Here is a 12,836-nt window from a genome sequence, read left to right on the forward strand (position 1 = left end):
CTGCAGCGATGTCCTGAAACTGATTGGCCTCCAACAGCCACATCTACTGTCTTTGTGCCAGGTATGGCTCCAACTGACAGAGGAACTTCCCCCTGATTCCAGTTTTGACTCCAGTTTTGCTAGAGCTCCTTGATGTCATACTACCTTGATGTCAAGAGCAGTCATGATGTGGGAGACCACCACTGCTACACCATAAGGAGATGCATCGCAACCTAACTGTAAGGATAAAGGAGGAGCTTGTTTGCAGGAATAAAAAGCAAACTATAAGTGAAAAGATGCAATGCAATGTAGAGCAGCAAGCAGAGAAGCAGCAGATACGAGAAAGAGAACACCATAATAAAGTTGTGTTCGTCTATAGAGAGTTCCTGAGTGTCATTCTCCAAATGCACAACAAAACTGGCAATGAAGATAATGGACATGCACTTGTTAAACTACTGGAAAGAAGAAGTTTAAGCAAAGTCAGAAAAAGAGAAACTTTTCACAGCATTGCTGCCTACACAGAAAATCAGTTGGTTAGTTTGTAGTGAGTAAAAGATACTCTGGGAACAGATTCTAGAGAGGCAGACTGAAGCTCAAATTAATGCCTTGTGTAAAAAAAACTGAGGTTGCTGCTGGAAAATAGTTGTGAAATATACATATAGAAAATCTGCATGAGTGAAAATGGAGGGAGTTTTCAGCATCAGTGGTACTTTTGATGAGAATGTGGAACAGTGGAACTCTTACACCGAGCGTTTTGATTATTTTGCCCTGGCAAACAAAATAGATGAAGACATTATGGATCCCCTTTTCCTGAGCGTGATGGGAGGAAAAACTTTTAATTTCCTCCACAGTCTTGTGCAACCTGATAAGCTAGGCACTAAAACATACACGCAAGTTGTAGAAATTTTGAAAACACATTTTTCACCGAAAACCCTGGTGTTTGCAGAGCACTTTAGATTCCAGAAAAGAAACCAAGAGGACGGGGAGTCAATTGCATAGTTTGTTGCAGTGTTTAAAAGACTTGCAGAATATTGTGAATTTGGAGACATGCTTAATGACACCATTTGCAATAGACTAGTTTGTGGTCTATGCAACAAAGCAACACAAAATTATCTGTTAATTTAAAAGTAATCTCACTCTGCAGAAAGCCATTGAAATTGCTGCTTCTATTGAGCTGGCTGCAAAGAATGCCCAGCAATTGAGTTCATCTAGTCTGGTGCACAAAATGTCTGCTGAATCAAAACTCAAAGCTGTTGGGTCTGGTACATGTTACCAGTGTGCAGAGCTCAGGCATCCTGTTTGTCCTCTGTTCCCTGCTCTACATTGGATTACATCATTTCTTTGTACACGTCACTACAGCAGGGTTCCACGGTGAGCCAAGAGAGACAAGCAAATAATATTTCTGCACCACATACCCCCCCACCCCACTTTCTGTCCCTCAATCTGATTATGCCTGATCTTTACTTCAACTCAATTTACCAGCCTTGGATACCTTTAATATTCTTATTGAACTTCATCATCCCAGCAAGAAAATTGTTCCACCAAATTTATCCGATTGAATTATTTTAACACTTTAAAAATCATATCAGATCACCCTTCAAAACCCTCCATTCAGTGTCATCTCTCATATTTCAGGTGAAGTTGAATATAAACATGTCTTAGATCTTCCAGAAGCATGTTACAATGTACCGTGTATATGGTATATTGAATGTGAAAAATGAATAAGAATCCACTCTGTGTCAATAATAACTCTTTCCATGAAGATATAAACAATGAGTGATTATAGTCTTCCTTCCCTGAGGACCTAACGGCCGGATACAGTTGACTTTTGCCAGTTCTCAGTTGTTTCTCTGATGTTAGGGCCATCTCCACAGTAAGATTGCACAATCAGCAGCAATAGTCTTGTATCTTGCCAAAATAGTGTAGAGCTCTGTAAAATTGTACACAATTTAAATATAATTAAAACATCTATTATATGTGTCTTATATGAAGGGAGAAACATTAGTAGTTTTGTTAGGCATTTGTGGTTGACTTATTTTCAATTATTTTTGCTTTGTTAATCCCGATTCACTGTCACAGAAACACAATAGGCTCAGTATGGCTTTCTTCTGCTGTGCCTTCTGCTATATTCTGGCCCACAATTTCCTCCTTTATGTCCTCTTGCAGTGTTGTTCTTCATTGCTCTCTCTCCTATTATGCCACACCTCCAGATGTGTTACTGTGCCCTCTACTGCTGTTCTGCCTGTGGTATCTTCTCTCCTTTGTGCTGCCAGTGGTCATCTGCTACTCTGATCTTCGCTAACACAGTCTATTCTTCATTCTCCACAAAGAATGTTTAAAAATAGTGACGTATCTCTTTGCAGGGATGGAGGCCAGGGTGGTGGAGTGTTCAGGTGGTTTGTGCAGGAGCTTGAGAAGGTGTTACCACAACCTGAAGGAAAAGCTAAATCAACCAATGGCACTGTGGCAGCAGCTGAGGTGACCCCAGCTCCCCAGGCGGAAAAGGAGGTGGGTGTGTAATCTCAATGCACAGCGCAGTTTAATAGAGGATAACAGGGCAGAATCTTGCAGTTGGTGCACAGAATGCTGGCTGAGGTGAGAAAACTGGCATGTAGCTCTCCAGCCATACAACTGAGTTTTCACTCCAGATTCTCTGGCATTCTGTGCACAGAGAATAGACAGCGTGTTCTCTGCCATCATGCCGACAGGGCAAGGCCTGATAGAGTCAATAACGCCGGATCCAGGGCATCCCAAATTTGTGTTTAAAAGAAACTCTCCCCATGGACATTGGGACCTCCCATAAGCACTAGGGCAACACTCCCCACACACATATGGGACCCTCCCCCCCCATTTGGGGCTCTCCAGAGAGCCCATCCCAACACAACCACTGGCACAGCTCCATGGTGAGTTTCCCTCCACACCTTCCCATTTTTCAACAGCTGTTGTAAACCTTGCCAATGTGACGTTCTGTTGGTGAGGGGGGAATTCCTTACCTGGGGGAAAGTGTGGCAGGGAAGCCCCTTAAATATATTTAAACTTATTTAAATGAGGTTCCCGCCCAGGAAGGGCAAGGGGTGGGGGTAGGGGGGAAATCTGAAAAAGAGAGCTTGCTGATGAGAATCTTGTTTTCTGATTCTTGCGAGCTCTTGTTGTACTTTGCACTCACAGCGAACATGGGCATTCCCAGGTGGTTTGCTGAGCGTAACTTTGAGGTTTAATGTTCAAATAAAGTTCTTCCCACATTACATGGGTAAGGATTATGGCAGCCCTTGGTCAAAACATTAAAAAACACATCTGCTTTTTATAAATTTACCAGGTAAATTACATGTGTCACTGGAACACTCTACAATAAAATCATCATGTGTCATTATATTAAATTATGAAACTTTTTGATAACTTCATTTTCTGATACTACAGGAATCTGCAAAACCACAGAAAGAAGAACCCCCTGCTAAAACGGGTGAGTTTATGGAGCTGAATGACTAATGTCAGAATTTAGTTTTGCTTATAGTTTGTTATTTATTCATTCACATGATGTGGGCAAGCATTTTATTACCCATCCCTAACCACCTTTAAAAAATGGTGGTGAGCTGCCATCTCTACAGATTATATATTATAGGTACACCCACAGTGCTGACAGGTGGGGAATTCCAGGATTTTGACTCAGCAATAATGAAGGAATGGTGATATATTTCCAAGTCAGGCTGGCGTGTGTGTAGGTGGGGAGCTTGCAGGGAGTTGTGTGCTCTTATGTCTGCTGTCTTTGTTTTTCATGATGATTGTGGTTATGGTTTTGAGAGGTGCTGTTGAAGAATCTTGGCAAGCTGCTGCTATTTTTCTTGTACAAGTTACACACTGTAACCATGCTGTGAGGTGATTGACTTGAATGTTTAAGGTGATGGACGGGGTAGCAATTCATTGGCTGCATGGTGGTAAGCTTCTTGAGTGTTGTTGGAACCACATTCATCTATACAAGTGGAGAATATTCCATCACGTTCCTGACTTGTGACTTGTTGACAGACATTGCAGAGTCAGGAGCTGAGAAATTCAGTCACAAAATTCAAGTCTTTGATCTGCTTTTGTATCCATAGTATTTATAGATTCTGTTCCGTGGTTATCTCCGGGATGTTGACGGTAAGGGTTTACAAGGACTTATTTGACAAAGGCTTGAAGTTTCATAGGGATTATTGCCATCGACTGCCGTGTAATTTGAGCAGGTGATTACATGGAAATGACATTGGTAAACATACCATTGTCCCAACACATTTGTGTTAATGTTTATTTTTCACATGAGCGCCCTGTTTCCATAGCCCAATAGTCCCACTTTCATTTGACTGGAATCGTGTATCGGACAATTCGGAGAAGGCAGGTTCTCTTCCATTAAGCACATTAATGAATTGAACCAGATGTATTTTCACGTCAATCCAGTGATTTCATGGCCACTTTTTCACAGAGCTTTTCAAGTCTGTCTTATATTTTCCCACACCTCAATGTCCTAGTGAATCTATACAAGGCCATGTTCACATCCTTAACATTGCTTCTACCCAGAATTGCACATGGTACCACTGTGATCTTACTAAGGTGGTTAATAAAATGGCATCAAACACTTCCCACTGTATTCTCACTTGCTGCCATTTTAACTGACCTGTTTTTTTTCAGACAAGGCCAAAATTAGATTTCTATTTTTGTGTGGAACCTGATTATTCCAATGTGTGGTCATGAAAGGGATAACTTATAACTGGCCTGAGGAGTACCCTCATGAACTGCTGCAGGGCATTGCACATGTTAAAGGGAACATAGCTTGGCAGGAAGGCAGGGGCCTCATTAATGTGTCTAAGTTGAGATCCTGTCAGACAATTAGGACTTCATTGTGACTTAAACTTCTGATTGTGGGAGTCGTGAACACTGCCAGATGTATCAGTGGAAGACTGCAGCAACAAGTAATATGATCAGAAGAGATTAAAAGGCTTTGTCTTTTAAGTATTTTAATGGCTTCCTCAGACCCCACAAAAAAATCTTAAGCCTCCCCTGCCCCAGATCCACCCATTCCACTGCTTCCCTTCACACCCTCCCCCACTCCACTGACCACATAACTTAGCTTATGGGACACTCTTTCACATGGATGGCAATAAGAACATAAGAACATAAGAAATAGGAGCAGGAGTAGGCCATCTAGCCCTTCGAGCCTGCCCCGCCATTCAATAAGATCATGGCTGATCTGTCGTGGCTCAGTTCCATTTTCCCGCTTTCTCCCCATAACCCTTAATTCCCTTGCCTACCAAAAACCTATCTACCCGTGACTTAAATATATTTAGCGAGGTAGCCTCCACCACTTCAACGGGCAGAGAATTCCAGAGATTCGCCACCCTTTGAGTGAAGAAGTTCCTCCTCAACTCCATTCTAAACTGTCCCCCCCTTATCTTGAGGCTGTGCCCTCTAGTCCTGCTATCCTTTCTAAGCGGGAAGAATCTCTCTACCTCTACCCTATCCATCCCCTTCATTATCTTATACGCCTCTATAAGATCCCCCCTCATCCTTCTAAACTCCAACGAGTACAGACCCAGTCTCTTTAGTCTCTCTTCATAGTCCAATCCCCTCATCTCCGGCATCAGCCTAGTGAACCTCCTCTGCACTCCCTCCAAGGCCAAAATATCCTTGCGCAAGTGCGGCGTCCAAAACTGCACACGATACTCCAGCTGCGGCCTCACCAGTGCCCTGTACAGTCGCAGCAAGACCTCCCTGCTTTTATATTCTATCCCCCTCGCTATAAAGGCCAGCATCCCATTCGCCTTCTTGATCACCTGCTGCACCTGCAGACTGGGTTTTTGCGACTCGTGCACAAGGACCCCCAGGTCCCTCTGCACTGTAGCATGCTGCAGCTTTTCGCCCTTTAAATAGTAATCCCTCCTACTATTATTCCTGCCAAAGTGGATAACCTCACACTTGCTAACATTATACTCCATCTGCCAGGTCCTCGCCCACTCGCTCAGCCTATCTAGATCCCTCTGCAGACTTTCCACACCCTCCGCACAATTTGCTTTTCCACTCATCTTCGCGTCATCAGCAAATTTCGACACCCTACACTCAGCCCCCTCCTCCAGATCATCTATATAAATGGTAAATATCTGAGGCCCCAGCACCGATCCCTGCGGCACTCCACTAGTCACCAACCGCCAATCAGAATAGCACCCATTGATACCAACTCTCTGCCTCCTATTAGACAGCCAATCCTCTATCCACGCTAACACCTTACCCCCAACTCCGTGCACCCTAACCTTCTGAAGCAACCTTTTGTGCGGCACCTTATCAAACGCCTTCTGAAAATCTAGAAACACCACATCCACTGGTTCCCCTCTGTCCACCGCACTAGTCGCATCCTCATAGAATTCCAATAAACTTGTCAAACACGACTCCCCCTTAACGAATCTGTGCTGCATCTGCTCTATCAAACCATTCTTCTCTAGGTGCCTCACTATTTCTTCTTTGATGACGGATTCAAGCATTTTTCCAACTACAGACATTAAACTAACCGGCCTATAATTCCCTGCCTTTTGTCTGCTACCTTTTTTAAACAGCGGCATAACATTAGCCGTTTTCCAACCTTCCGGCACTTGCCCGGAATCCAGAGAAGTTTGGTAAATAATCACTAAGGCATCCGCTATCACCTCTGCCATTTCTTTCAGAACCCTGGGATGCATTCCATCCAGTCCTGGGGACTTGTCTACCTTCAGTCCCATTAGTCTATCAAGCACTACCTCTCTAGTGACAATAATCGCATTCAGGCCCTCAACTCCTACCATCCTCCTATCTTTAATATCCGGCAAACTATTCGTGTCCTCCTCCATGAAAAATGGTCTCCTATTGCCCAAACTTCCACTTCTACCCACAGATTGGGTAATGTTTCATGCCAACACTGGAATGTGGAAACAAGTCTCTCAACTTATATTAGGGACTTTTGCCCATCTGGTCCCATATCTGATCCTGCAAGTGTGTGCTGCACTTGCACCAAGTCACACCTGGGGCTACAAATTAACATTACAACCAGAATTCTCCAGGTTGGCAGAATTCTCCGATCCCGCTGGCCTGGAGTGGCATCAATGGGAATTCCCATCGTTAGGTCAGACACAGCTGAGCACCCTAGTGTTAGAAATTAAGAATTCGGAGTTTAGATATTTTAAGTAAAAGTACCTTAAAATCCCTAAAGGTACAGAACCAAGATTACATATTCCACTTCTGAACTTCCCCCTTATACCAATTATCAAGAATTGGTATTGCAGTGATCACTTTTCTTTATTTATAATTTATCCAGCGGAGCTGGAGACCCTTACCATTAGCAACCAACGCGCCACCTCTGCTGGTGGGAGACATGGGGCTGGGAAGCTGGAGAATCTTGCACTGCATTTTTACTACTGCATTCTATACTGGTCAGCAAATTCAGTATTCAAAGATTTTATGGCCTGACCTACTTGAGATGCTGCTTTAATATCTCATATACCTGAATCCTCAAATCCCTCTGAGAACCCACATTCCCCATTCAAAAGATACGTTACATGGATTTGGACAAAGTAAACTTAGAAACATTATAAATAAAGTGATCACTGCATCACCAATTCTTGATGATTGGGATTGGGGGAAGCTGAGAGATGGAATAAGTATTCTTGGTTCTGTCATTTTAGAGATTTTAAGATATAAAACCCTTTTACTTAAAATATCTAAGCTCTGAATTGTTAACTCCTAACACTAGGGTTAGGTATGCATAACTAGTATTTATGAATCAAGCAGAATTTATTAAGCAAGATTTTACAAATACTGAATGAAAAAGACAACATGGAAGGTTCTAATCCCTCAAGGCCGTAGGATTCCTCATGCATTGCCAACACGGACAATATCTTTCTTCTTCTGTCTCTGACGAGAATTCCACTGAACTGTGTCTCAGACGAATCATACCACAGGAACCATTCTACAATTGTGCCAATGATGACTTTGATTTTCCAACTTTCATCCCTACTTCTCATCTCTCAGTTGGAAATAATCCAAATTACCCTCTTTCTTTGGCTTAGAGTGTGGGTCATCTGGTGTGACCCCTCCTCTATAACTAGAGTCAGATAGAGACTGAAGACATATGGCCATTTCTTTTTCCCTGGACCTGGAGGTACAGTCCATTGTTAACAACATCCTGTAGATACAGAACAACGTATAAACAATGTTCTGAGGGCAGAAGTCATGTTCCATCCTGCTTCAGAAAAGCTCCATCAAGAGCTGACGGTGAGAATAAATGACCAGAAGCTGAGAACTGTGGACAAGTTCGCCTACCTAGGCAGCAATTTCACATTGTGTTCATATTGATGATGAGACAGATGCCAAAACTGTCAAAGCCAGTCTGTCCTTCAGTAGACTTCGCTCTTCAGCATGGAAACAGAGAGGGATAAACCTAAAAACCAAGCTCAAGATCTACTGAGCAGTTGTCCTCTCCACTCTTCTCTACGTAAGTGAGATCTGGACTGTCTGCCAGAAACACACTAAGAAAATCACTTCCACTTTTTCTGCCCTCACAAACTCCTCAACATTAAGTGGTAAGACAAAACCCTATACACAGAGGTCCTTGGAAGAACCAGCATGGACAACTTCACAATGTTACAACAAAAACTGCGCCTATGCATTGGACATGTCACTAGAATGCATGACAACTGACTCCCTGAGTGAATCTTCTATGGTGAACTGCAGAACAGAGGACATGCCCATGGAAGCCAGAAGCAATGCTTCAAGGCATTGAAAGCCTCACTCAAGGACTTTAAAGTTGAAACTGCATCATGGGAGACCTTTGCCCAGGACTGCTCAAACTGGGGGAATGCAATTGCCAATAGTACATCGACATATGGGGAGCAACAGATAGAGTCAGTCTAAAATAAGCGCAAGGCACAAAAAAACCATGAGAGCAGTGCCCCCAACTATTTACCAGCCTCATTGTCCTATTCACGCTGCACTAGAAATTTTTGTGCTAAGAAAGAACTTATCGGCTACTTTGCACCCATACAGTCCAATGACTGGAAAACAAATTAAAATGGTCTTTTTCTATACTGAAGGGCAAACAATGATAAATGATATTACAAAATGTTATCAATATTACAATCTATTGTAAATATTCACATTCACACATTTGAACTTATGTCCCATGGCCACTAAAGCATTAAGAACAAATGTTAATAACATTTCCTACTGTGGTGTCAGATAAAGAATGTGCTCCTATTACCCATGCTCTTCCCTACAGATAGAATCGTAGAATCCCTACAGTGCAGAAGAAGGCCATTCAGCCCATCGAGTCTGCATCGACCACAGTTCCACCCAGGCCCAATCCCCATAACCCCACACGTTTACCCTGTTAATCCCCTGACAGTAGGGTAAATTTAAAATGGCTAATCAACCTAACCCGTACATCTTTGGACTGTGGGAGGAAACTGGAACACCCAGAGGAAACCCACACAGACACGGGAAGGATGTACAGACTCCGCACAGACAGTAACCTGAGGCTGGAATTGAACCAGGTCCCTGGTGCTGTGAGGTGGCAGTGCTAACCACTGGGCTGCCCCTAAATTAACTAATTAACAGGGTTCATCAATTGAGTCTAATGATAGGTATTTTTGTTAAAGATAATGTCATCCTGAGTTCAAGCTGCTGAGCTCAATCCTTTTGGTTATACCTTCAATGTTGACAAAGAAGCTTCGAAATGTGCAGTGTAATTAAAACAAATATACTTCCTCTAGCCCAGACCTTACATTACTTTTAAAGTAATAAAATCCATTCATTTAAAGTTGCCATAACCTTAAATTGTCCCACTAGCAAAAATTCAAACTGAACTGTTTAAAACGTGGCTAAGATAAAATCCATAAATGTTGCTTCAGATCAACATAGAACTCAAAAACTTGATAGTGCTATCAAAAGCTCACAGTGCCATCTAGTTTCCAGATGAGAAAAATATGTTGAATTCAAGTTATTTTTAAAATTATGCATGATGATTCATTATTAGTTCATGATCCGCACATCTCAATTAGGTTTAATATCCTAGAAAATGTTACTGGCATGAGCACAATTACTTAATACCAACAATATTGGCATGCACTTCCTTACGTTTCTTCATCTGTAGTTTACGTGTAAATATAGAACAGACAAGGATGAGTAAAGCAGCGAAATGCAGAAAGAGGGAATTGGAGTGAAGAAGATGAATTGACTTTAGGAGACAGACAGAGTGAGAAAGGGAGAGATGGATCAGAAGAACAATGAATTGAAGAAGTTATTCATTTGACTTTCACAATATTATGATGGGTATAGATAGAGTGAATGCAAGCAGGCTTTTTCCATTGAGGCTCGGGGAGAAAAAAACTAGAGGACATGGGTTAAGGGTGAAGGGGGAAAAGTTTAAAAGGAATATTAGGAGGGTTTCTTCACACAGAGAGTGGTGGGAGTGTGGAATGAGCTACCAGATGAAGTAAATGTGGGCTCACTTTTAACATTTAAGAAAAACTTGGACAGGTACATGGATGAGAGGGGTGTGGAGGGATATGGTCCAGGTGCAGGACAGTGGGACTAGGCAGAAAAATGGTTCGGCACAGCCAAAAAGGGCCAAAAGGCCTGTTTCTGTGCTGTAGTCTTCTATGGTTCTAATATCCTAGCCTTATTCAGCTAGCTTGGGAGAGAATTGATGGCCCTCAGGCATAAATCGACATGGCCATTGAAATCCAGAAAAAATTCCACAGGTCAGTGGCAATGTTCCTCAGGACTGAGGCTTTATCCTCTTGTGGCTTGTAATTAGCAGCAGAATAGTCTGCCACTGTGCTATTAAGACTGCTTAATACTATGTAAAGTTTGAACAATGGGTTAGGCAGGTTGCTTAATCTGAATTGTAATAATTCTGAATTTTTTCCTTTATTGTCAGTGCCTGAGCCTGAAGCTAAACCGGAGCCTGAGGCTAAACCAGAGCCTAAGGCTAAACCGGAACCTGAAGCTAAACCAGAGCCTGAGCCTGAAGTTAAAGTGGAAGTGGTCTTGGTAACTGAGGCTCCAAAAAACACTACTGACCACCAGGCAGAACCCCCTGCAGATACCGCATCCACGGCCAAGAGTGTTGAGGTGCCTCAGTCATCTACTGGTGGCAGCAGGTAAAAAGATGCTGACGTTTCATAAAAAGTAGATCCCTTGAATGAATTTATGTGTAGTATAAACCTATCATAGCCAAAGTCACTCCACATTCTACTATGACCAATAAAATGCTAAACTCACTTCAGCCTACAAACCATTCTCACTAATTTTGTCGAAGACACCAGTCCAACTTTACAATCCAAATCTCTTTTGCTGGCACTGTCTACAAAGAGACCATTGTTATAACTTGGCCCAAATAAAATCAAAGTGTAAAGCAAGACTGCATCTGAACAATCCAGACATTGATTTTCCATCATTAAATCCTCTTCCTAATAAATATTGTGCACATGCATATTTATTTCATCATTGTTCCTCTTGCTGTCAATCAACACAGCATGCACTCAATAAGTGTATCCTCTTCACAATAACTAACACCCAGGGGAAATTTTAACATGAGTGTGTAAGCATGTGGAATTGGGTGTGGGAGGGAGAATTAAATTGGAAAGACTTCAGAGCACATTGGGAAGAGGTTCCAGCTTGGGTCTTCTGAGTTTTAGTGAGGTGGGACATGAGAGTGGGCAACTAGCCTGCTCCCAGGAGGTGGGTTGGTCTTTTAAATATAATAACGAGGCTGTTAGCTTTTGATTTAACCTTTGCAGATGTTACAGCTGTGCTTCCCATGCAACAAGAAACAGGCAACTTAAGGCAAGAACTATTTCAGAGAGACAATTGGTGTCTTTACAGTACTGCTAGTGGGCCAGAAGGAGCAAGAATGCTTCCCTGTGCGAGGAAGCTCCCTGCTCTCATACAAAAGTTCCATGGTACATGTTTGGACAATTTTTCCCTTTAGAAAAGTACCGAAGGGGCTTTCTCAGTGAGGCACCATGTAGTTATTGAGAGTAATTAGTACTTACTGAAAGTGAGGTTGAAATGCTAAATTTTGAGGGATTTTAAGATGGATGTGATGAAGTGAGGTGGAGAGTTTTAGGAGAGAATTTCATGGAAAGAGATGTCTGACACATCTGACCCCGGTGGTGAAATAGAGCACAGGAACTCAGAAGAACATAGAGTGAGGTGCAATAAGGCCACAAAGAGATTCTAGATGAGGAAAAGAGTTTTGAAATGGAAGTGTTGGAGGATGGGGCATCAGGGGAAGTTGTTGGGAATAGGCAAATGAACCCTAATGCAGGTAGAAAGAGATGGCAGGTTTTTGGATGACCTGGTATTTAAGTAGTTGTATTTCAGAAGGTCAACAAGGAGAATGTTGAGAAACACTGAGGCTGGAGACTGGGTAAGTACAAAGGAAGAGTTCAGCAGTGGGCCTGAGTTAGGGAAAGAACTGTAAATGTGGAAATTGATGGTTTTGGTGATGATGCAGGTTTGAAGTCCCGTTTAGGACCCGACTAAACCTGCATTTTGCCTGTGAAATGAAATGTAACTTTTATCCCATCCCTTACAGAAATTCTAAACCCCCCCATCAGTATACAAAATAAAAATTAGGAACGAAATCAGTTTTATGCAATTTGTCTCACAATTTGACCAAATGTTTTGCAGTATGTTTGGTTGGCTGAAACAAGGTCTGGAGAAGGTGATCCCTCAGCCTGTACTGAGCTCTGTGCCTGAAGCTCCTGATGTGAAAGGAGAATCAGCTCCCCCAGAAAACAAGGTGTGTTCTGATGGTTCCTGACTAACATTATTTCAATCACTTTAGAGCTTGGTTGATG

General features: G+C 42.4%; 1 protein-coding gene across 6 annotated transcripts in view; it reads left to right on the forward strand.

The window, feature by feature from the left end:
* Positions 1 to 12,836, forward strand: part of LOC145342028 (uncharacterized) — a 186,529-nt gene that overhangs the window by 26,413 nt on the left and 147,280 nt on the right. For all 6 annotated transcript variants that reach the window (XM_080187172.1, XM_080187176.1, XM_080187175.1 and 3 more), the window contains 4 exons: positions 2,343 to 2,487; positions 3,397 to 3,439; positions 10,910 to 11,132; positions 12,667 to 12,778. In XM_080187172.1, coding sequence (XP_080043298.1) covers positions 2,343 to 2,487; positions 3,397 to 3,439; positions 10,910 to 11,132; positions 12,667 to 12,778 — 523 coding nt within the window. The remainder of the gene's footprint in view (positions 1 to 2,342; positions 2,488 to 3,396; positions 3,440 to 10,909; positions 11,133 to 12,666; positions 12,779 to 12,836) is intronic.

This window comes from Carcharhinus amblyrhynchos, chromosome 4 (genome assembly GCF_965287045.1).
Source record: "Carcharhinus amblyrhynchos chromosome 4, sCarAmb.v2.hapA, whole genome shotgun sequence".
NCBI classification, from domain to species: Eukaryota; Metazoa; Chordata; class Chondrichthyes; order Carcharhiniformes; family Carcharhinidae; genus Carcharhinus; species Carcharhinus amblyrhynchos.